The 25,727-nt window shown below is 49.0% G+C and overlaps 1 protein-coding gene across 12 annotated transcripts in view; it reads right to left on the bottom strand.

The window, feature by feature from the left end:
• Positions 1-25,727, bottom strand: part of ACAP3 (ArfGAP with coiled-coil, ankyrin repeat and PH domains 3) — a 65,762-nt gene that overhangs the window by 16,294 nt on the left and 23,741 nt on the right. For 9 of the 12 annotated variants that reach the window (XM_015297115.4, XM_004947414.5, XM_004947415.5 and 6 more), the window contains exons 2-10: positions 19,846-19,903; positions 17,196-17,315; positions 16,633-16,686; positions 9,858-9,916; positions 7,489-7,672; positions 5,468-5,512; positions 4,913-5,008; positions 4,503-4,577; positions 3,986-3,997 (exon numbers count right to left, since the gene is read on the bottom strand). In XM_015297115.4, coding sequence (XP_015152601.2) covers positions 3,986-3,997; positions 4,503-4,577; positions 4,913-5,008; positions 5,468-5,512; positions 7,489-7,672; positions 9,858-9,916; positions 16,633-16,686; positions 17,196-17,315; positions 19,846-19,903 — 703 coding nt within the window. Of the gene's footprint in view, positions 1-3,985; positions 3,998-4,502; positions 4,578-4,912; positions 5,009-5,467; positions 5,513-7,488; positions 7,673-9,857; positions 9,917-16,632; positions 16,687-17,195; positions 17,316-19,845; positions 19,904-25,065; positions 25,089-25,727 lie in introns of those variants that run through there. The other 3 variants (XM_040651299.1, XM_040651296.2, XM_040651297.2) reach the window with 3 other exon arrangements.

Below are 25,727 nucleotides of genomic sequence, written 5' to 3'. Positions count from 1 at the left end.
TTTCAGCCGCTTGCAGTGAATCACACCGGGTCCAACATCCCCTCCCCATCCCCTCAGCCTGAGCTTACAAACAAGGCTGCTTGGGAACCGATATGTTAGAAGCGATGCCACGCTGGTTTCCATGGGAGCACGCTGAGTGCTGCTGAAACAGCAATGAAATAACACATCCCAAGAGACACATCCAGAGGGACATGAAAAAGGACATTACCAGGAACACTCAAACCAGGAAATGGAAGGCAAAAAACCCGACACGTGCAGGCACAGATGCAATTAGACCATGGAAAGAACATAACACTATTTCAAGGCTGCCTCTCAGCCCTCTCCACTACCAACTCCCCCATCCATAAGGGGGATGCGTAGGGATGCTGGTGCTGCAGACCCAGCCAAGCTCTTCCACTCTCTCCCCTGAGACCAGCACTTCATGCATGGGAAATGGCTGAAATTCAATACACCTCCAGCATCGCGGGCTTAATGTGAAGCGTGAAGATGTCCCTCACCTCCCTGGATGCTTTTGGCAGGGGAGTGTTTTCTAAGTAAGCAGCCCTGCCTATGAGCTACTCCCTGAAATAGGAAGGTCTCGTTTCTGCCCACCTGGTGGTATCTTAGATGGTACTGATTGAAATAAAATAGCAGCATGTGACAAATGCTTTCCTTCGTAGAAAATAAAGGCTTTATCCAGAAGTGCCCTTTGTTGTTGTTGTTAACTAAGAAAGGATGCTCACTATTTAACAACTCCATTTTTGCACATCCGTGCACAGAACAGAACTTCTCCTGAGCTAAATGAGAGGCTGTGTGACTGCTCAGCTCCGACTCCAAGGATAGCAGAACTGAGAGGAATATTCACAGCCCCTAAGGATGCACACACCCCCTTCTACACAAACACTGAGGCATCCACATTCTGTTCTCTTCTGGCGCCCGAATATATTCCAAGCCTTTCTCTGGCTGTTTGTACCTCGTGTCTATACTGTGTACAACCTGAAGCATCCTCCAAAGCAGATGGAATTTGGAGAGCTCCCCCACATATATTCCCATTCTGCACCGCCAGTTTTCACTCATTACAGAGCCAAACCCCATCTACAGACCTTTTGTTCCTTGAATTTTCTAACACCAAACAAACCCCCCTGCTCTGCAGCTTGCCAGCAGACGATGCTTAGAGATCTGCCCTAGCTTTTTCCATCCCACAGACAGAACCAAGCATCTTTGCTCTCCTGCACTAATAAAGCTGCACTTGGGTTGTATGGCACAGCCCTACAGGCACACTCCTTGCACCCCCCAGGCAAAAATGCCCCCTCAACTTTCTCCCCAGGTCAAACCAACGCTGCAGAGTCTCCTTACCAGGAGGTATTCGAGCCTGCCGAAAATCTTCATGATGCCAGCTGCGAGGGAGGCTCAGCAGGGAGCAGCTGTGTCCTCTCTCCGTTCGCTCTCTAGAGCAGCATCTCTGCTAAGCGCTGTGGGCTGGCAGGAAAGGAGGGATTTCTTTTTCAGCCCCTTCTCCTTTACCCCTCCTACTCCTTTTTGGGAAGCAGCAAGCTCTGCCGTTGGCTCCCGTCAAAGCAAGGGGCACCAGGCGAAGGAAGTCTGCTGGCCTCTGCGGACCACCTGCCTGCCCCCCTCCCCATGCCTCCCATTCACAGTCAATCAGCTTAGAGCAAGGGCTAATTACCATACAGCTGTCAGGGAGGCACAGAAGGGAGCGGGAGAAGCCAAGCAGCACAGAGCAAGGTTGACAGGAAGATGCTCACCGAACGTCCCCTGACCTTAACAGCCTCATCTGCTCTCAGCAGGGTCTGCTTCCCCCAGCTCCACGAGCAGGGCCACCCCATGGCCAGCAATGCCACCCTTGCTCCCACTGCAGCCACAGAAATCTGGGTGGTGAAGCACCATATGGCCCCTAGTTTGTTATCTACCAGCTGGGCTAAATGAGGCAGAGAGCTCTGCTTTGGCACTCCTTCCCTTCCCAGGCAAACCAGCAACAGAAGCACAATCACTTCCTCCTTTTCTCTGGACCAGGGAATTGGCACAAGCCTACAAAGGAGCTTCTGTGCAGTATCATATCCTTCTACCTCCACAGACTGGCCTGCCAGTTTTGCTTAAGTGTTATAATTCCACCCCATTTCCCATTGGAAGAGTTTCCTAGACTTCTGTTCCAGCCATGAGTCCCAAATTTTCCTCCTTAAGTGGTCCTGCACCAGCCCACGTGCTTTTATGCACCCACCTGAAACAAGTGAGCCCACGTGCAAATTCATTCCATGTGTGGTTTCAGAGTCTTTTTATTTCAACGCTTAAAAGATAGGGGAAGCAACAAGATGAACTCCCCAGCTTATGCACAGATGTCTCCTTTAAAGCAGTCCTTCCACTCCTGCATCCCATGCACGCACAAGAAGCATCCCCACCCTTCCCATTGAACCTCATTCTCTGTACAAAGAGTAAACTCGTATTTATGGCAGCCCATAAAGACAGATCCATCCTTTCCTCTTGCTGATATTATTGGCACCCTTTTAGCATACGTGAGCATTATTTTCATATGCAGGGCGAGGCTGCAAATGGAGCTGTAAGGTTTTAGAGCTGGGAAGGCAGAGAGGGCAGCAGTTAAGACGACAGCTGGAAATGATAGCTGCTCTGGGGGCCTTCACAAAAGGTGACAGATGCTCATGCAGGAAAATGGGGAAGGGCAGGCTTAAGAAAAGGCACCTGAATTCCAGTATCAAAGAAAATAGTTGAGATTCATGCTGAGTTTCTTTATTGTCGATATTATTTGAATTAAAGCAATGAAACAAAATGACTGCTTTCTTAGCTTGGCTCTAAGGAGGCTGCCCTCACACTGCTGCCTAAAGATAACTCAGTGCAAAAGGCTCTGCCTTCAGAATCTGCACGGCTCTCCCATCCCAAGGAACGCTCCGAAAAGCATTATTTACACTGGATTCCCTCCCTTCCCACTGTACCTATCATGCTGCTCAGAAAGACAACGAGGAGAAAAGATGCTTCTCCCTGTAGTGAAGTACAACCAAGCCTCCAAGTTTTTGCAGAGAGCAGAGGATACCCCTGGGTTTGGCAGGGCTGAGCACGAAGGCACGCATTCAGACACGTGCTGTGCTCTCTACGGAGGTGGCGAGATGCTCACCAGACATGGAGTGCCACCTTCCTCTGCTGCGGGAGCAAATCAGAGCAGCCAAAAAGCAGCTCATCACACCGCCAGGCAGGAAGCTTTAAACTCTAAATTGCAGTAGGGATGGTCAGCTCTCTTGCAAGTGTGCGCACACGGGGAGCCACAGCTCTACGCATATGCACTCTAGTGAAAAATAAATGCTTGTTCTCCTTCTCAGAGCCTGACCCCTGCTTTATTCCCTGCTAGTCCATTCAAAGCCACGCAGTATAAAGAGATTAAACTGAAATGCATTGCACCAGAGAGACCTTCCGCAGTCCCCTGAATGAAGTCATCACTCCAGCAGCGTCCCCAGGGGGATGAAGAGTTCACAGATGGGTTTTCCCCTCCCTCAGCACACTTAACCACAGGGAGCACACGCACAGGATGATTCACAGGGGACGTCTGTCATTAGCTTTCAAATCCAGTTACGTTTCCATTTCATGGCTTATGACATGTTTGAGAGAGCATAGGAAGGAAAATAAGGGGCACTCAGTTTTGTCCTGTTGCAAAGTATTGATCCACAAAGTGCCTGCCAGATACAGATTCCTGAATGATTCCCGCTCAGGGCTTGGCTCACAAACATTTCCAAAGCTTGGATCTAATGTCCAGAAACAAGTCAGGTTTGAATTCATACTGCTAGCTATCTACAGACAGCCTTATTCTTTCTCCATTCTTACACTCTGATCTACTTCAGCTCCTGTGTTTATGTTACAGCATTAAACCCGTTGCAAAGTTTCTTAGTTTTGCTTTCAAAGGAAGGATTTTGTAAATATCCGGAGCATCAAAGTGCTAATTGAGAAAAATAGAGGTGCTGAAAGAAGAAAACGTGGTACTCACCTGCAGGAGGGTCTGCAGGGACGTGTCAGTAACCCATGAAAGAAAAGGAAAATGAAAACAGATCAGTTATTTTCTACAAGCATTTTGGATCGTTGCCCCAGTGAATGGTCTGGAAACTCAGAGCCTACATTAATCAAAGCTGCATCCCTACTGAAGGCTCATATTTGCTTCATAATAAGTCCTAGCAGCTCCCTAATCATGGTGGTTCTTCCCAATTGCAGCAGGTGGGAGCACACACAGCTCTCTGTTACCATGAGTTACCGTGGCTCATGTCTATAGGTACCAAAGAAGTGCATCCATGAATGATTTAATAAAGATTCTGGCCATCTGGGCTGGGGACTCAGACATGTTGCTGCAGTGCTTCATAACCATGGGCATAGTGCTGTGATGGGGAACTGAACTGGACACAAGTGAGCAGACAAGTGTCAGGAGGGATGTGCTGGTATTGCAGTAGCTCGCATTCATAGGTCTTGCCAGACAGTGCTTGCACACATCGAGCTGCAGCCCCAGAACTCACCCTCTGCTGTATCATTGCATGCTTATGCTCCATCTCTCTCTTCTCCACTGCAGAATCAATCACCAGCTGGTCCAGCTAAAGTGGGGGAGAAGAACTCCAGGAGGTCACACAGGAGAATTATAAGAGTCCATCTCTACAGCACTGCTCTACGGCTACACCAACCCTCCCCAAAACTGTAAGCCCCCACACGAGGAGAAAAGGGCCACAGGCTGTGTTTGGTTGGACACTGGAAGTTACTGTGGCTCCTGGCTGCGACCCCATAGTACAGCAGAGTGCATCCATCAAGCAGCTCAGCATGATGCTCTGTCCACTCCATGATTACCAAGTAGCTGAATGGGAACAAGGACATCCTTCCAGGGCAAAAGGGTGTAAATGGGCAGATTGAATCAGACAGATTCTCTGTCGCTCACCTCTGTGGCAAGCTTCTTCATGTAGGGATCCAACTCATGGAGAAGACTGTAGCCCTGCTGGAAGAAGGTGTACTGGGCATGCATGAAGGACAGCATCTGGGGAGAGAAATAAAAGCAAGGTTGGAAGAGGACAGCACAGAGAGCTCTTATCCCTTATTTCCCACAAAAAAACCAAAAAAGTATCCCCTCGAGGCACAGCTCTAACACTGTCCTTTCCCAAACCAACTTATTCACCACGTGCCTCTCCCTCTTCTCTTCTTTCTTCCTCTCACAAATCCTTACACACTGCCAGGTAACCCCTGTCTTGAGCACAGAGCACTGATGGCAGCATCCTTCACCCCTCAGAGTACCCTCTGGGTCAGGGCTGTGAAGTGCTGCTCTGGGCCTTCATTCTCCCCTCTCGTTAGCATACCTGCAGCCCCCGAGCAGTCCCAGACAGACAGAATCTCCAGGGCAGACCGAGGAGTTGGTATGCTGACCCATGCAACCTGAAATGGAGAGGGCTGCCTTTCATTGAGTCACTGAGAGCAGCCACAGAAAACACAGAGCCCTTACCGCATCCAGTATTTCAAACTTCTTCTTGGCCTGCAGGACATTGATCTGTGAAGGGATCAAGATAAGACTCTCAGCATCAGCAGCATTAGGCAGACCAATACGGGGATTTAAGTAGGAACAACTTGTTGCAGTGCCCCTGGCAGCAAAAGAGACTATTCAAGGACAGTCCCAGAAAGAACGTCTTCTGAAAAGACAGCTCTGGTGAGTTCCAGGTGGAATAAAAAGGATAATAGCAGAGAAGTTTTCTGACCTACTGAGTGACGTCTCTGCCAGCTGTATGTTGGTACACAAGTTGACAACAAATAGTGACTCTGGAGTCCCGTTTGGCATCACATGAAGGATGCCTTTAATCCATCGGGTCACTGGTTTGATTTTCCTTTGCAGGCTGAGAGGAACCAATGCAATATCACAGGCTTTTTTAATAAGCGTAGCGGAGGCAGTCATGAACTTGTACCTGCAGCAGGCCTATGCTCTCAGTGTACAGAGCCTTTGCATGCTTTTGCCAGAGAAAAGTGCCTGTCTGACTGCCCCAGAGATCCCTGCAGCCCCTTCACACTGAAGCAGCAGTGGTTCAGGATGGTCTGGGCCATTGCCAATGCTCTTGGGCTCCTGGGGCGTGGAAGAAGAGGCCTGCTTCGTGAAAGGAAAAACATCCTCCAGGTTTAAAAACAAGAAATAAATAAATGGGAGAGGCTGAGAACTCACCTGGTTCAGCACCGTTTCAAAACTGAAAAACAAATAGCTTGTAGCTGCACAGCACCTTGCCCACAGACCCCATAAGCTATGCTGGTAAGCCTTAAAGTGCTACAATTAGCACTGACAAACACTGTCAGCTGTAGCAGAAGGTTTCTATGGGGTTTCAGCTGTGTCACAAACAATATGTTCCCATGACAGACAGTCAATTCTAGTGTTAATAACTCATTTACAAATGCAGTATCGGTTTGCTTGAAAGCATTAGGCTTGCAGTAACTTCATTTCTGCTGTGAGCCAAGCCATTCCTTTTCCCACATATCTGAGCTGGGATTGTGGCGGGTGATCTTGCTGCAATTTGGGTATGGTTTTAATTAATTAAAACGAATTGCCCCTCAGTTGTGCAGCCATTCAGGATCAGGAAAAAGAATTCGACACAAATATACAAGAATACAGTTATAACTCCCTTTGCTATATCCTTAATTAAACACTAAGGGATGCCTGGGTGGCTTCACATCTATGCCTTTCAGAACTAACAGATTTAGAGTGGTGCCTTGCAGTGGGCCAACAGGGAAATTTCCCCAGCTTTGGATCAGCACATTAAAGGAACTCTTCATCAGTGGGAGAAATGGCATTTGACAGAGTTTACTAAGGTGTGACCTGAACAGCAAACACTGTTTCCATCATCCTAGATGCAAAGACTTGTAGTCCTAGGGGAGCGAAGACATGCATGATTCACACAGCAAGAGGAAAGCATTGCCTTTCCAGCTGCAAGCCACAGCATGCGACATCAGGAACTACCCCATGATCAGACAGTGCATGTTGGCAGATGGTCTCCGTTTGGTGCTGCAGGAGTGACAGTGGGGCCACACATGGATCAATAAACACAGTTTGCTTCATCTGCCCACTGCTCAGCAGGGCAGACCTGAAGTGAAGCCTAGGAGTGATTCAAAGAAAAATCCTTCACCATTCCGGGGACAGCAAATGAGTGGTTCTGCATGAAATTTCCCACTGGGAAGAGAAATTCCATCTAAGGATGCATTGAATTTCTTATTGAAAAGTGATCAGGATTTTCCTTCTTATTTTTGCTGTAACGTTCTTAGGGAGGAGAACATATATGCATGCAGTCGTGTCAGTGCCATGCAAAGACAGATACATGCCAAAAGAATGACAGCAGCTGAAGGCTTGGGGAAGAGTCTCTCTTCTAGCACTTATACCCTCATCCTGTGGCTATCTCAAGCAGACAGCCCTTCACAGAAATAGGCTGGATTATGCCAAAAGGCAGCTCCAAGAATCCTGAGACCTACTGTAATGTGATAGCAGCCACCAACCTGCAACACGTAGTCGAGGGCCAGGTGCCGAAAACACTTTCTGGTTATCGTCAGGGTTCCTGTTGCCTCCTCTACTTCATGGGGTTTGTGCCGAGGCGCCTGGGCGTTCTTCACCAGGGAAATCTCCATGTCCTCTCTCACCTTGTCAAACTGTTTCTTGGTTTCCTTGAACTTCCGGACGTCACTGAAACCCAAAGAAGTTGAGATGGTGGGAATCATTGTTACACAGCAGGCAGAACGTTGCTGATAACAGCCGAGCAGGGAGGGATGGGAGCAGGTGCACTGCCGTCACTCAGATCTTGCTCCAGATGTCCCTGGCATCCTAACCCACCCCACAAAGTGTCACTGTGTCCAGATGGACTGACTCCAGACGAGCATTAGGTTGGCTTCAGAGAAACTTGGCAAGGAAAGATGCCGGATCTTACATAGAGCCTTCAAAGCCTTAAGGAAATCCTCCCAGGACAGCATCCAGAAAGCCAAGCAAGCCCACATCCAGCCCTACGGAGAGTCCACACCTGCCCTCAGAAGAAGCAGTGAGCAGAAAATTTCAGATCCTGCCCATATAAACACACGCATCCTATTTAACTCTGTGACAAAGAACAAAACCAGCCGCTCTTCCAGTTCAGGACAGGGCATTCAATCAGAGCAGCCAGGCCATCCATGTGCATTTCCAGCTGATTCTGTCCAGCCTGATTCAATTCCACACATTATACTTTTTCCCCCTTGTATACTGGGCACGTTGGTTTTTGCATTTGTGGCATTGCATCAACTTTCTATCCTTTATTTGTGCCTCATGAGTCATGGACAATGGTAGTGGACTCACAGAGAGCTCACTTCTGCTTTCTACCCATGGGACTTCTACTTACCTCAATGACAAACTGTTATAATAACTTAACAAAGCAGTTGAAAACTGCCAGTAGATAAGCAGCACCCACCTATCCTTTGCCCTCGGGTAGATGAAGATGAGCGTGACAACAGCCAGTGACAGCTGAACCCCATGGCAAACCAATTGAAACTGCTGGTCAGCTTAACCTAAAGCTTCCTCACCTGTGCATATTCCCAGTGGGAAGGAGAAGGAGTTTGGAGGCATGAGATGCTGTTGGGGAATTCCCAGCTAGTCCTCCTAAACCAGGCTGCAGCAGCATGACTGCAGCCATAGCTAATAAAAGCCTCCTACTCAGCAAGGTTTGCAGCCCAGCAATGTGCTGAGGCACTCACAGAGCATCTGGCTACTGACAGCACAATCAGGGCAAGCTGGCTTCTTCCATGTTTACCACCCAGCAGAGACCTTCAGGGCTTAAAGATGCAGAAGGCAAGCTAGGGGGTGAATATTGCCCTCATATATATGAGTCACCATGCAAGGAAATAGTTTACATTTCTTTTTTATTCCCATCCTCAAAACGGTCCCAGGTGTAGAAATGATTTCCCCAGTCAAGGGCAGGAGCAATGCAAAGATCCACTCAACAGGGCCTGCACGTGCAGAGGCTGAGCAACGTGAATTGCAGAGATGCTAAAAGGATGACAAACCCAAAGTGAAGGTGAAATTCCCTTTCCCACTGCCAGCTTTAAGCAGATTAAATCTGAACTCATCAGAGAAATGATTATAGAGAAAGTGGGGGTAGGGTGAGTGCCAGGCTGGGGAATGGGGGGGGGGGGGGGGGTCAGCTGGGCCCCCTACACCAAACCACACAGCTGCTGAGGGATTCAGTCACCGGTTCCCATGGCAACCAGCTCATGCTTAGCTGGAGGCCTGGGATGCCTCTGACCTACATTCAGCCGATTTGGGATCCCACACTGCACGTGGTACCTGCCCTGGGGAAAAGATGCTCTTGGAGGAAGCTGTTAACGCAGAGATAGCAGAGAGAGATTGCTGAGCCTTCATCGCAGCTACAGACTGTCCCCATCCAACTGGCTTCCTGGGCCACTTCAGCCCTGGGTGACTGAGCACGCCACGCAGGGAGCCAAGAATGCACTCATTTGGATGGGACTTGAAGTTATTGGGCATGGAAATTCCTCCCTTCTGCAAGCATGCAGTGGTTTACATCAAGGAGATTGTAAATTTAACGTAACACCAATGTGGAGCTGGCCCTGGTCTGCACAGATCTGAGCTGTGTTTGACTTTCAGGCTCAGCGAGGGGAAGGAAGCGGAGATGGGCTCTGCAGAGGAACTCTGCCAGGCTTTGAGATGCTGTTCTGATCTGGAATTACGCCTTGTGTCCAGCAACAGCCATCACAAACAGGCCCTTCATTCTGCCTTCAGTGTCTCTTCTGCCCCATGCAGAGCCTTCAGGAGCTGTATGGAGGTTGCAGTGCTATTTCCAGTGGAAGCTAAAGAAGCTGAAAGGCAAACTGATAAGACAGATACTCACTCTTTCACAAAATTGTGCAGCTGCTGCCGAACAGACCTTTGAGCCTGGTCAAACAGGATCTGAAAGAAAAGAATACCAAAAAGGTTTGCAACATGGAAGCATTTAGGAGTTAGCAAACAGATGCCATCTACGACCTTAGCATTACTCCAGGGCTTGGTCATGCCCACTGCTCTACTGTTATGCAATGGATAATGCCTTTTTTTGCCCTGTGGCTGCAGTAGTCCCTTACAGGTGCAGAGCTCCTGCACTGCAGCTCTCCAAGCATGTGAGACCTGAGCCACCAACCTGCTTCCTGAAAAGAGCAACCATCCCTATAGTCGATTTTGAACCACCTCTCTCCAGAGCCTCAAATTGCTCATTTTGCCAGAGGAGGGCACTGTCACCCCAACACCACAGTGTCCTGGGAAGGAGACAGGAGCATCGTCTGAAGGCCCACAGGACCCAAGTGCTGATGAACTGAAGTCCAAGACAGGTGGTATAAAGGGAGTCAGTTCCTACAGATCTTTCAAACATCACACTCCTGTCTATCGCTCACAAAAAATGCACGACCATTCCTCTACACCCTCTGCTCATCTCATCCCCAGCCCTCCCCACCTTCCCTTAAGAGATGGCACAACGGAGCCTGCTCAGCTCCCTTCCATCCAACCCTCTGGTGGGCACGATTACACATAACTCTGTTCCAGACAGGGCTTGGGATGCACAGGATCTTGGATAATTGGGACCAGATGGGAGAGAGGCTCCCAGACCACACAGCTGCTGCAGCAGGGAGGGCACATCACCCTGGGGTTACACAGAGAAGCCTTTGGCCAGGCAGCAGCAAGCAAGAGTGGCCCATGAGCAACGGACAGGGACCCCATCTCATTCCAGGAGCACAAGACCCAGGCAATGGCCCAAGCCTTAATGAAGCCCTGAAACATCAGTGCTGGAGTCTGGCATCACTGCAGCTGTTTGGCACGTGTAGCCTTGGCTCGTTTTGCTCCAACTTCACATTGTGTCCCGGGCAGCCAGTTGAATCTAGATCACACAACCATAATTGGGCCTTTCCTCCTGAAAGGAGAAACAGCATTTCCCAATCCAGCATTTGGCCTTGCTTTCTCTCCTTAAATGACCACAGCCCTTTCAGCAGAGGCTGCCTGAGCCACAGAATGAGTTTGCTCTTTTTCCTTTCTCTTTGAGGCAAGCTTAAGATTCCCAGTGGGAGGTTTTAAAGCAGGTTCTCTTGAAACCCCACCCATCACTGGGCCTGCTGTGTGGATAAGAGCAATCTGGGAATTCAAAGGAGCATCACTGTGTTCTCAGCCCCAGACCCAATGCTCTCCATCCCTCTTTGTGCACTGGAGCACAGGCCACGTCCTCAGTCTGAGCTCTGTCCACACCACTGGGATCTTGGCAGGCATTGCTCAGACCTGATACGACACGCATTGGGGTGGTCACAAGCTTCAGCCTTCCCATGCACCATAGCAATCTGCTAGCAGAAACACTCAGGTTCATTCCTGACATTCCTTTCCATGGCCAATAGCTTCATACATAGACAGACACCGTTCTTCACATCTGCCATTAGGAGACAAATCACGTTCTTGGTGCTACCTTAACGTACTGCACCAACAGAAAGCAAAACACTCTGAGTATGTCTTAGCAGCAGCGTTGGCTGCAGAGCCCCACATTCATTACATGTATTGCTGCAGCCAAGGACAAAGCAAGAAACCTGCCAAGAGTAGCTGAGCATAAACAGCCATGAATAGCCTGTAAATATGAGCAGATGCAAAGCAAGGGGGAAAGAAAGAAACCCCCAAACCACTCAGTTTTGCATTTTAAATCAATGTAAATTATTCACTGCTCTTGGCATCCATTTGCCCTTCCAGAGAGCACTCCAAGATCTATTGGTCTGCAACTTTTCCCATGGAGCAGCTTTCCCAAATGCTGTTTGTGCATTGGTGATGCTTCCCTCTACCCACGATACCATGGCAGGGGTATACAGATGGCAAGAAAGCCTCCTGGCATCCACCTGCACCTCCATCTGGAAAGCTTCCATCACTGGTTTCCACTGCAGTGATAAGTTCAAGGAAAGGAGGGTACGAACCTGTGGTGCAGGTGAGCATTTTAAAGTAGAATATTCATTTAAATACAGCTGATACATCTGCATCAGAACAGGAGAACTGTACATGTAAGGAAAAAGAGACACGTACAACCATATGCTGATCTGCTCATGGTCTTCTCCCCTGCTCCTATTACTCACTCTCTAAGGCCCACACCACAGCCATGGTGACCTCCATCCCAGTCTTCCCATGGTGCAAGCTTTGGGCAGGGACTGACAGGTGGGTGCTGAGAGGACACCAGGTAACAAATCTGCCTCTCCTGCCAGCAGCATCTCTGCTCAGAGACATTGATATCCACATCAATCTCTATGTCTTCTTACATTTTGACAGGCAAGACCAAGAGAGCACACCCAAGTAGGTCCCATCTAACTTCCAGTGCAAAATAAATGGCAGTTTTAAGACCCAGAATTTCAACTATAAAATCATTCTTTGGCTTATTCTCTTTTCCCAGACATACTTGGAACAAATCATTTGGGATAAGATTTTCCAGACCAAATATCACCCCACCCTCTCTCAGCTTCCACCAAGACATGGGAAGTCCAGCCTATGACTCACACACATCTGTGTTGAGGAGGGTCAGCATGAAGGAGAGGAGTTAACACAGCCTTTATTCCCATCTGGTTGGGCTGTGTGGTTTGGCCCTACCTCTCTTAAGCGATGGCACAGCAGATAAATGCCACCCATAAACAGAGTTCCATCTGCGATGCCTCTGGAATGCAAGCCAACAACACTACTTTGATTACAGCTTTGGGGTGTCAACAAATCAGTTCATGGGATGCTTGCTCCTGCCCCTCACATACTACTGAAGCTGCTTCTCCCTTCCTTGAAAATAAAAGCAGATTTCTTAAGATACTGTAGAAATGCCCCAAAATCTAGTCTTTCTGAAAGCTGGGATCCAGCACCGGTATCAAACCTCAAGCAGAAGCAGCTCACCCAAGTCGAATGTAATGTCATTGCACTAGGACACGATGGCAGCAACTGTGACACCAGGAGATGAGAAAACATCCCTTCAAGTGGTAAATGGGTATCCTAAAGTGACACACCTCACTGGAGAAGCTGGGTGCACCTGGACCCTCCTCGGTGCTAGCAGAACGTGCAGGTGGTGCACCCAGCCCTGGGGACAGCACGCAGCTTGGAAGCACTCTGCTCTCATCCTTCCCTGAACTCCACCACTGTCCTCCACCCATGACATCTGCCATCTGCCCCACTGACTCATCGCAGCTTGGGTGGCTTTTCTTCTTGTCAGCAGGAAACGTTTCCTGGCTCACTCAGCGCAGCCAAACCTCCCCTGCAAGCTGCTCCAGCTCCTGCTAGAGGATTCTCAGTGTAGCTGCAGTGACCTGTGGCAGACAGGGAAGACTTGGTGGAGCTCACAGCAATGCCTGGAGGCATAATGGTGAGGGCAATGTTCACAAGCTGGAAAATACCTGGTGCTGCTGCTGATGCTCCAAGGGGGGCTCAGGCAGAGCAACCTTATCTCAGCAGCACTTTCACCCTCATCCTCTTGCTTTCCTTATCTTTCTGATTAGATAGAGAGAAGGAACTGCATGGGAAAGAGCATAAGAAGTGCAGATAAGGATATCAGAAAGCAAACGTGTAGGCAGACTGGCAGATAAACCAAAGGGAGACTTTGGAGCTGGGAGCTGCTTGGGGTTTTTCTCTATTTTGATTTTTGTTGATTGCTTTCTCCTAACGACTTTCCCATCTTCCTTTTTACCAGCTCTAGCAGCAAGACAGCCCCTTCCCCATGCACAGATCCCATGTCCAACACTGTTAATACAGCAGTGGGCCACTTAAGTGCAGTTAGTCCCATTATCACGTGCCTTTGGGGTTAATAGTGCTATGGAATGTGAAATACCAATACAAAATGCTTTGAGATACTTCTGCAAGGTCTTGACATGGCCCGAGATGGTTCATGGAACAAAACTGCTTTTGTGAATGAAAATGTCACCGGGACTGTCCCTTTCAGAAGGCTCTTCCCATGTTTGCTTTTGGCACCGATTCCTTCAGTAAATCTTTCTCACTGGTTCTGGTGACTCAAGCCTTTCCCCTGGGCTTGGGTTGCTGTTAGGAATTCCCTGGGTCAAGCTAGTTCAAAGGAGTCCAGAGAACATCCCCTCCCTCCTCCACAGGCTGCAGAGGGCTGCCTGGAGTACAAAGGACTCAGCAAAAAATAAAGAGGAGAAACCAATGGCATCAGTGGAAACCCAAGTTCCTGAAATAGCAGGGAATTCTTCCAGTGTAAATATCCAGGTGACCCTCAGGAAGGAAACGTGCCCCCAGGAGGAAGGCAGAGCAATACCCAGAGAGAGCTGCCAGAGTTCCTTCCTGACCCCAAGTGCTTTCATCCCAAGCATGTGAATAAGAAACCTTCCCATCTCTCCAGCTCACAGCTCCCTGCACCTTACTCCATGCAATAATAATAATAAACACTCCAATGCCATCCCACTTCACAACTGATTTCACCTCCCCATGCAGCGGAGAGAACAGCAGCAGGCAGCACCGCAGTGAACTCCAACCTAACCCGAAGATTTGGGAGCAAAAAGATCCACTTCAAGTCTATGGTTTACCAGGTTTCTTTTTGCAATGGGGTGAAAACAAAATGGTGAGTTTCTGCACTGCTGTAATTCCAAGCACCACCGCCTTGGCCTCACAGTGTACGTCCAGTGGCAAATAACTATAAGCTACCCTGGACCTGGTAGGCAACTTTGTGCTGCTTTACCTACAGGGATACCTCGTTATACTTCATTACATTCACGATACATTGCATAAAAAGAGAGAAAAAGTCATTTTCTCATGTGCAGTCTGGCAGATTGCTGATGCCTTTCAACTCGTTTTGTGCTTTGGGGAGGATGAGAAGGAGGAAGGAAGGAGGTGAGCAAACAAACAAACAGGATCTGGAGCTGATGGCAAGCATCTGTCTGTAGACCAGCAAGGAGCTTTCCCAGTGCAGAAGAGCTTGGCAAGCCACAGTCAAAATGTATTGACTGCAGTGTGGTATGCAGGGAGGAGGAGGGCTCCCAGGACAGACCTCAGCCCCTCCAGCAAAATTCCAGCTCATGCCACTCAGCTCATGAGAAAGGAAATGAATGGTTCCCATTGGCGAGCTGTGCAGGAAAGCTGCTGCAAGGGTCTGGCATCCCTGTCTGCCACCCACTGCACAAACATCTCACGGAGGAGGCTGTGAACTGCTCTCCCATGAGTGCTGCAGGGTGCTGAGCTTTGTAACTCCTGTGTGTGCTTTGACAAGGAGGAAGGCATTAGCCCAAATGCAGGTACAAAAAGGCAGGGAACACAGACCCGGCTCCTCTGAACTAAACTCACTCTTCTGTCATCTGTCTCCCAAAGGATGCTGTGATGATTTTTGCTCTTGGCACGTTAAGACAAAGGTGGTAATGCTCCAGAGCTCAACGTGTTCATCTGCTAGAGTTTTACTCCTGGATTTTGCTGAACTAGAAGCTGGATATCTCCCGGCCAAGTGCTCCAGCAATAAAGTTATAGAACAAGTTTTTTCAACCAATTTTTTGGGACGTTTTCCCTTCTTTTTAACTTGTTCCAGTTGTACATACCGTCCTGGCCGAAAGCCTAGATTAAGCACTGACAACTGCTTCATAGCTGAGCTCCTCAGCCGTGGATGAGCCAAGATACACATCCACACACACGCAAGCACACACACAGAGGAGATGGCAGAAGGCACTAAAAATAACTCCACTAATTGAACAGCCATCGTCTGAGAGGGCGGAAGATGCAGCAGTCACTCCAGAGCCATTTCCTGGCGAGGGACTGACACTGCTGTGCAGCCAGGGGAGAAGGATGCTCTCCACAGGCCAGGGGCAGAGAGGATTTCAGCACGTTTTCCCTTATGCGTGCAGCTGGTGAGAGCCCCTGGCTCACTTTTAGTGGGAACTCACCCCTGTGGACAAGGGTGGGGTGCATGGGAAGAATTATACCTCAGCTGGGAATTTGGCAGCCCTGGGAAGGGTCCTTCTGCTTATTAGCTGGCTGAGGCAAGAGCAATCCTAGAAGTGCCACTTTTGGCAGAGAGCAGGGATGCAGGGGAAGCTGCACAGCTGGTGTGGGGAGCCTACAGCCAGCAGTGCAGCTGTGATGTGATCCCTGGGAACGGAGGAGTAACTCCTGGGGCCTCACGTCCTCCTTGGCAGAAAGGACACGTTGTCAGAGGGAAATTCAGCAGCATCACAGAATCAGGGTTTGATGTTCTCTGCGTGGACAAGAGCACACCTTTTTGCTGATGCTCATACTGGTTAATTCAATCTCTCCCCACCACCAATACTGCTGTTTGCTCCCGAATACTGATGATTCTAGGAGAGCTGCACCTCTTTTCCCTGTCATTTTTCACCAGAAGACCATTCTCCCACTTGCTTCCTGAAATAATCACACAGCTCTGATGCAGGTTCTTCTCCAGCTGCACACAGTTAACTCATGTCCCAAATGCAAGCATCATGCCTAATGCACTGCGACAGGGCCAGCGTGGTACAAAAGTGGGTCAATCCAGTGCTGACACCCCGAAGCTTCCTCCACTTTAAAGCATTTGTGCTTTAAACTCCAACTGAGTTCCAGACTTCAAAACTGTGGTTCTGGCATGGAGCCACCACGGATGAAACACCTTCCTCTTCTATAAGGTTTACAGATGCTGTGGCTGGCTGTTTGGGACTTACCATGTGATAGTTGATCATTTCCTGCAGACTGTCCCCAAATTTGTCGAGGCACTCCTGCAAAAGAAAGGTAAAAGAAAACAAGCAGTGAATAGAAGCAGCTGCCCTTCATCCCCAGGGGTCCAAGGGTCTAAGAGGGACTCTTGTTAAGTCACCGAAGGGCCACTCCATCACTTGGCAAGGAGTTCAACAAGCATCAATCACATCTGGCATGGAAGTCACAGGCTCCCCATCCTTTCCAGGTTAGTGCTGGGATCACCATGCCAGCTGTTTCTTCTGCAGGCTGCTTACCCGTGCTTCCTAAATAACTGATGCTCACTGACCTAGATTGCAGTAACCTTGCCAGCACCGTGGCTTCTTAAAAGTGCAGTTCTCCCTGCAAACGTTGAATCTCGCTGTGATTTTTCAACACTGCATTATCAGACAGCCTCTATATTCCTCCAAACAGAGAATCTCATACTAAAGAGATATTTAAGCAGTAAAAAAGGACTTGGACGTACAGTTCACACACAGCATCAGGAAGCCTACCACTCCCCAGCCCTCATCCACCTTGCAGGATGACTTACCGAGATCATTTCATCTTTCTTGCACTGCTGTGACAAGTCCCTGACTCCGCTGACAAAGTGCTTGTTTGTGGTGATGTAGGCTTTGCCTGCTTCAATCATCCCACTGCATAGCTTCACCAGCTGCACAAGGAGAGAGAAGATAGGCAGCTGATCACATTGAACTGAAATGCAACCGGGCTGGTCTTAATGTGCATCACCATCACAGCACAAGACCTTCAGGACAGGATGCTAAATGAGCAACAATGGCTGCACCGGGCAGATTCAGGAATGCACACCTCACTTCTCAGAGCACGTCACGCTGTCAGCACTTATCCCTTAGGATGAATAACTGCAGGCTCACCCCTGAGGACAGGTGAACCGGGGCAGCCCATCTTCTCCTGTGAGTTTCCACTGTTCATCAGATGCTTAAGCATCAGGTCTGCACGATCCTCACGTGCATGTTAAAACACGCCATCCCCATCAGCAGCCTTGTTGGAACTCCAGGGGAGCTCCCTGGATCTTGCAGCTAACTTGGGAACAGGTTTGCTGCAGAATGGGCATTCATCTCCATAGAGCCCTTATTAACTTTTGATAGCTTAACAGCTGCTGGGAACATTCCCAGACTTCCTATCCACAGCAAACTGCCTTCATGTGCCTGGAATTGGCTGTAAAGACAGCAACATCCTGGCCCTAAGTATGTCTCCTTTCACCCAGAGGCCCTTGTAAAAAGGTCGAGTGAAACAACACGGACCCATAAACCAAAGACCCAAGAGATCTGCAACATTAATGGATGATCACAGAGCATTTTTCTAAATGTTTTGGTTTGTTTTTTAAAATAATCACCGTTTTAGGCTTTTGAACAAAGTGAAACACTTTTGCTGCTGCCAATGAACAATGCTTGAAACTGAAGTTTCCCATCCTCAAAATCCAGGAGCTTTTGAGGGACACTGATCTCACTACTGATAAATGGCTTTACAAATCAACCCACCTACAGGTGATGGGAAGCTCAAGTTGCTGTCAGAGCCCCCCCAAAGCAGTGTGCACTGATGTGTGCTTTGTCTGTGCAGCCACAGGCTCTGGGGTTTGTGCTGAGCCATGTTCTGTACACATGTATTACAGAACAGACTTGCTTGCCTCTGTCTGCAGTACTGTAAGAATACAGCAATATATAAATACACATGCAGTCACACACGGTGTATCTGTGTATATGCTGTAATACAGTCCTCACTCTTTCACACTCACCTCCTCTCCTGTCCACACAATCTAGCAGAGCAGCACTGGGAGCCAGCAGAGCTGTGCTATCCCATCCAAGCCCAGAGGAGGAGAGCAAATAGATGCAGCTCCTGTCACATCTGGAGCCCAGATGGACACAAGGGTTTGGACAGACCCTCTGGAAAGGAAGCTCAGCCTATTCTGCAACGTGGCGGTTTCTAGCAAACATTCCTCTGTGCAAACATTTGTGGCCAAGGCTGCCTCACTGGTAGCTGAAGGCCACTCAGCACAAGCACACTTTGAAATCACATTTCCTACTTCTTGAAAAACATCAGAGAGCTCAGACACCATTGGTAGGAAGCGTGCCTGTGACAGCTGGAGGAAAACCTGAGGTCACGCTGCACTACCAGGATACCACCGGAACTGCTGCCAGTAGAAGAACAAGATTGCATCCATCTGTTGCTTTACTGCAGTCCTCACCCAAAGGAGCTCAAATCACTTTGCAACAAAGCACTGAACAACCCGCAGCTGTGAGCCCTGAGCAGCTCTTGTGCTTGCAGCCTCCCCTGCTTGCCCCAGGCTTGTCCCTTGGCACACCAAGCTGTCTAACTTTAGGAGCACTGACAGCAGCAGTGCTTCAATCAGAGCAAGCTGTGCCCCACGCTTCATCTTCAGCACCTCAGGCTTGTCCATAGAGGAAGACAGACAACCTCAATCCCACTGCAGCTTTCACCAGTCAGCTTGTGCAGGTGTCCATTTCTAGCAGCTCGAACACTAAACAGGTTTCGTAGGGCACAGGTTTGCCTAGAGCTGACTTCAGCAAAGCCATTTTTCCATCAGACGTAGGGTTTTTTCTTCCTTGCTTGCTTTGCCAGCAGCTCTTCTGGCTCCTCCTCTTCACTTCTCTGTTCTCATTGAGAAACAACTTGGCTGATGTCTCAGACTTCAGGAGGAGTGGGGGTGGAGGAGGCGCCTTGGAGCATAAAGCCTCTGACTCAGACCCAAGCCACCTCAGCACTCCCACACTGCTGTCCCTTCATCCTTCACAAAGCCTCAGAGGCAATGGACACCCCTTGCCCACCTCCCTGCAGCATCCAGCAGGGCCACGTGTGAGCTCCTCGTGTCACAGTTGAGATGATAGAGAGGGGAAAAGGACAGCACTGCAATACCTCGCCACAGCAGGAAGGCAGTCCCCCGAGATCCAGGAGCAGACCAGAAGACCACCGTGCAGCGTTATGAGCCCAACTCCCTTCTCCCAGCAATTTCGGATATTGCAAAGGAGCCCTGACAGGTGCCTGTCAGTAGAGGGAGACATGGTCCTATAGACAAGCCCTGTGCATTATTATACATCAGTAGACTGAGATGGGCCCTCCTTTTTGAGGAGGTTGGTAGGCCATATTCCTCAGCAGGAAGCCATCAGTCCCTCTTCCAACCGACACGCTAAGCTGCTCCATCTTACCTTGTCAAGCTTTGCCTCTATCTCCACCACATCTGTTTCCACTTCATCGATGGTTGCCCTGAAATGAGAACAGCAAAGTCATAATTGATTGGCTGCTTACGATGATTGAGAAGTCCCAGAAAAGTAAAGATGAGAGAGACTACAGTATGTGTGCTGTTGGGGGACAGGAAGGAAGGATTCATCCTTCTCCCTGTGTAAGCTCAGGTCTTACCCTTAGGAGGAGGAATCCCACCTGACCAGGAATGAATTCCACAGGGCTGACAAAAGGGATGGAGATTAAGCTATCCTCCATCAGTGTCATGGAGGCATTGGGCTGTACTGTGACAGTCACACAGAGCAAACTCACACTGTGGCCTCGTTCTGACCCTGCAGGCTTTGCTAATGGGTGGCACATACTGAGTGGTGCAGACACCTCAGCCATCCACTCACAAACTGCGTGCTTCCCCACCACCAAAACTGATCTCCTAAGCTGTAATTGTGCCTGAAGAGCAGCCACACAGTGAGGAACGTCCTCTGAGCCTCAGGAACCACCACTCAAGCAGAAACACATCTTGGTCCTTCTGTCACTGAAAACCTTCATTCTCCCCCACGCACTTTGGTGGCCCTTTGGTTGCATGCAGACAAATCTGCTCCGCAATTATTGGATCTGTTTTCTCTCCACGTCAGCAGACAGATGTGACAGTAAGGGGCCAGTGGGATCCAGCTGCAAAGGTCACCAGGCCTCCCTCACGAAGCAAAATAGCAACATGACATCAGCCATTTGCAAGAGGCATCCCCAGGCCAAGCCATGAGGGGTGGAATGACTTTCTTCAAGGCCAGCATCCAGCAGCACACGTTGCAAACTTGAGAGCCTCCTCCTGCAGAGCTGCTCGCCGCCATCCTCTGCTTGCACAGCTCATCCTTTAACCACACACCTGGAAATGTGGTAAGCCTCACACCATCCCTATGCACTGAGGACATACAAGCTAAATTCCACTGCAAACAGCTTCTTACATCTGCGGGCTCGTAATTTAAAATGTTGGTTCCTGAAATATTACACTTGGGTTTTAAAGATAATCCAGCGCTGAACATTTGCCAGGTGAAAGAACAGTAGGGGAGAGACGTGATTTAGAGCCACAGGAATCAATATTCCCATCACAGCAAAAGGGAAGGATGCTCACAAACCAAAGGGAATGGCAAAAGTCCTGAAGGATCCATCAGAGCATGCAGGAACTCTATGCCTCCAAGGCTCTTGGTGTTTCCAAGACAAGTGACAATAGATTTAAGAGGAAAGCCCAGAAGGTCACAAGGATGGGGAGTCTAAACCTGAGCTCCCAGCCCCACACGTATTGTCTCTGAAGGTGCAGTAACACAGCATGGCTGCCCAGGAGCGGACCTGATCCCTGACCTTCTCCTGTACCTTGGGGGAAGCTGCTGAGAACCAGGATAGAGCAGGTGAGACGGCCAGAAACGGAGGGTTTAACATGGCCCTTTCCAATAGCAGCTCCCCACAGCTGCAGTCAGCTGTTCCTGCACTTTTTATGAACAAGCTCTATCTTGGGATGACACCATTGCACTAGCCTTGGCTTTCTACAAAAACCTCTGTTCCACCAGAGACACTCAGTGAAGAACATGCAATGACATAATGGAAAAAGTCACTAAAGCAGGTCCATCTCCAGCCCACAGCATTGCTCTCCCTGTCCAAGCTCTGGCCTGACTCAAGGGCTCCTGCAATGTGAAGGTGTATTGCTGATGACAAGAGTGGCTTAGGTGCTGTAGCCAGGGACCTTCTGAAGACCCACATTGGGTTTCTCCTTTCCTGCCTGCTCCCACAAACCATCCCAGCTCCTCCCCGAGCAGCTCTCCAGAACCCAGGCAGCAATCTGAGCTCACCGCCCTCCATCAGTAGGACTGCAGACCAAGCCCTGGTGATTCATTATGCAAGTGCAGCCTCCCTTGTGCCCTTATTGTGCCCAGGGCTCTGGCCACAATCAATCTCTACCAGCTCTTTGAAAACACAGCCAAAAAAGAAGCTTCTTCCTCTCTAATAACGCAGCAGTGCTCGGGCTTTATTGCAGCACATATGGTTGCCCTATAGGAATGGCAGCCTGGCTGTGCCAGGGGCAAAGCTTTTGAAAGAAATGGAATAATTAAAGAGCTTCTTTCAGGCCGTTTTTTTCCCCTTCTTTCAGCTATTTTTGTTCTCTGGGTTTGGAAGTCGTGTGCCTTCATGCATCGCCCTCTTACTGCCAGATTCAATTTTTCCACTTGGTTTCTTCTTGTTTCTTATAGCTGGACATAATAACCAGCTAAAAAAAAAAGAGAGGGAGAGAGACAGTATTTCTGGGGCTGCTTTTCTTTCCAGGAAAGCAACAGCAGCCGTTGCTTAATCTGCCAACATCAGCTAGAAGCTAATATAGCAAGGCAGTCTAGCAGTGTGTTTCCTGCCAGAAGGTGGAGAGAGCATCTATAATTTACTCCCCATTTTTATCATGCCCTAAGAAAAGGAGTTGATATATTTGGACCCTCTGCGGAGGAGGAAGACATTTTGGGTCTGGAATCCACTGAGGTATGAATACAATTGGCTATGGCTGGGGCAGCGTGAAACCTGAGCTTTACATTTGCTGCACAGATTTGATCTTAAGGGTCCCAAGCATTTGATTTCAAGGATGTTGTCTCAGGGACCTGGTCAGTTTCAGGACCCTGGCAGAACTCAATCACAGGAAGCCAGGGTGAGCATTCAGCCATCCTTTCCAGCAAAAGAAGATCTTGGAGAGATGCACCGTGAGGCAGAAATGTGGCTAAGTGCAGTGCAGCCATGCAATCAGCCCAGATATGCTGTAAGTGCAGGACAAAAGGACCTCAGTCCTCAGCCAAGTGCCCAATTCCTACCCCACTGTGTCTTTTTCTTTATGCCTGGTCTTAGGCAAAGGACCCTTCTTTGTGCAGCCCTGGGAAGCCATGTAAGTGCTTACACACAAACTCACCCCAGTCCCTCTGCAGGAGCAAGTGCACCAATGCCAGAAAACCTCGTGACGATCTGTGCTGCTCCAGTGCACTGCAAACAAGCTGGTAAGGAGCTAAAGCAGTGATAGCTGAGATCTTTCTGGGCAGGCCCAGGACAGTGCTCCAGAGAAAAAACCCTGAGCAAAGCCCCAGCTCCAGATTCTTGAACATCTCATTTCCCATCCTTCAAGGTTACAGTGTCCATAAGTCCACCCTTAGACTTTATGGAGTTTGGAATGTCCTTATCCTGCTTACAGATAAGGTGCCAGAGTCCACTGGACACTCTTTCCTAGAGAAACAATAGGTTTCTACTACAACTGGGCTCAATTCCTTGCCAATATCATTTCCAAACTCAAATTCTCCCACTTCCACCAGCGTGTCACAGACAAAAGGCTTTCCAGTTATACAAGCAAGCTGACAACCTGGAATAACTCCACGCGGATGAGTAATGCCACCTCAGCATCCTCCTTCGCAGCTCCATCCCAAAGGACCACAGGAGCAAGAGAAGGCAGCACAGCAAGAGGCACTGCAGCTGCAGTGTGCACACAGGGATGCTCAGCAGTTAGGGCTCACATCCTAAATGCTCACAGCTGGAGGCATCTGGCTAGGAAACCAAGGGATTCTAACAGAGGGAATCGAATCCCTTCACCCATACCCCAAAAAAGCAACGTCCCCATTTCTGGGCAGCTTAAAAGCCGTGCTGTCATCTCCTGGCTGGGTGCCCTCTCTGCTTCCTGATGCTGTGTTCTTCCTGCTAATGCTTTTCCAGGCCTTGGGCTATTTCCATCATGAGGGAAGAGAAAGCAATCCACAGCCTCATCTGCTAGATGTCCTGCACAAAGCGAAGCCCTTCCAACCAGAGCGATGAGGCTCAGGTTTCCTTCATCAGAAGAAATTCCCCACAGTCCTGAGGGGGCTGCAGTGGGAATCTTAATTTGTGCTTTAAAGAAGCCATTCTGAAGCATGATTTGTTCGGGACAAAAATCTTCCCAGAAGCATTTCTATATCCCGTGTGGAAAGGAGCAATAAATCTATACTGCTAGCAGATAACAGGGTCTGCAGCAAGAACACATCTGCCCATGCCCTGCAGCAGCTTGGTTCTGCCCTGGCTCAGCAGACAGCCCAAGCCAAGCACAGCATCCAAACGCTGTGCTAAGATGTAATTAGAGCAGAGTCAGGGACAAAGGTGGAGGGGAAATGACATTCCCAACAAAGCTGCCATAGACAAACCACCTCTTGAGATAGATCACCATTAGTCACCGCTTGCAATAGGCTTACAAATGGGACAAACAGTGACTGGAGCATCCGTGGTTACCAGCTGCCACGGAAGGCATCTCTTGACTTCCCCATTGCTAAAATAATCAGCATTTGGCTCACAGTGACACCGTGAGCAGCCCGTGATTAATTCATGTTTGGAAACCTCGGGGGGATCCCCAGGTGATAAGCTGACTACAGCAACAAACAGCCGTGTATTAGATGAATAAACTTTGTGATTAAATAATAGCACGTTAACCACGAGCTTAGGCGTGATCAACATACGTTCCTCAAAGCAGCCTGGCTGCATCTTTCACCTTTCTTTTTCTCTATGGGGGGGATGATGGGTATGGTTTTCTTGGTGTTCTTTGTTGCCTTTGACACAAACACACGCGTGCCTTAAGGAAGGCAAGTGGAGCAGACATCCAATACCAAACAGAGTATTAGAAAGTAATAAAAATCACTTAAACATTCTTGGTTACCTCTGGCAACGATGTGAAGAAGAGATCCAGAACGACATAAAGTATAATTCCAAATTATTAGCTGCTACAACAGCAACACTTCCACTTGCAGCTCTCAAAGCTCCTCACAAAGCTGACGTCATTACATCCCCCTTCTTTCCCTTGGGAGGTGCCTTTGTTTTTCCTCACTTTTTCCAGCAGGGAAACTGAGGCACAAAGGGTAAAAAAAGTGGTGTCTGCTGCAGTGAACCTGATTGGTGTGCTGAGTGGGCAAGAATGGATCAGTAATTCCTAGGAACCCACCTTGCACCAGGAATAGCTGCATGCGTGTGCGTGCGATACAAAGAGGACTCTCAATACTGAGAAAATAGCTCATACAGATCCAAATTAGGCTGTTGTGGGCCATACACTATGTGCCACTGCACTGATGTTCAACGTGAGCTTTCCAGGGCTCAGGACTGGAAATGGGAACTCCCAGTGCTATTCCTGATGGCCACAGCATGGATGGGAGGACGCTTACCATGACTCTGTGTCCCATCATCGTGGGATAAACGAATCTTTTGCAGCAGTGTTTGGAGGATTCATTACATAGCAGTGCCAAAACGTTCAGAGCCAGGAGCTGGAGGTGTGCAAAGCATCATTGTTATTATTTATTAAATCTGACCGGGCTCTGTTTGAGATGGAGTGAAAGCAGTACTTGCCTTGATGAGACGAGACCTGCCCGAACGCAGGCTGGCACAGACACAAACTGCTTCTCATTCGACTCCTTCCAGAACCATCAGCAGCCTGACAAGGTCAGCAGCAGCTGCCAAACCTCCTTCCAGAGGAGCACAGAGTTCTCTAGAATTTCAAACAAGCAGCGGGTGTGCCTCCAAGGAAAGGGGCCTGCAGGGGGAGGTGGGATTTCACATCCCCCTCCACGTCTTTGTCTTCTGCAAGATGCTTTATTTTCAGAGGTCAAAACTGAGATGAGGTAAAAGCCAAGCACTTATTATTAGTGGCACTCTTTGGATTTATATACGTATATATATTTTTGCAAGAGGGGAAAGTGTTGCATTCATTCCATGGTGAAATTCCACTGTGGGTAACCCTACAGCAAGTCTATTAGTCTCACCTCCTTTTGTTGGCTGTGAGATGCAAAAAAAGAAGAAAAAGAAGGAACCTGACACAGACAGGCAGCAG

The sequence above is a fragment of the Gallus gallus genome, chromosome 21, assembly GCF_016699485.2.
Source record: "Gallus gallus isolate bGalGal1 chromosome 21, bGalGal1.mat.broiler.GRCg7b, whole genome shotgun sequence".
NCBI lineage: Eukaryota > Metazoa > Chordata > Aves > Galliformes > Phasianidae > Gallus > Gallus gallus.
Note: the sequence above shows the minus strand (reverse complement) of the source record. Positions and strands in the feature narration are given on the sequence as shown.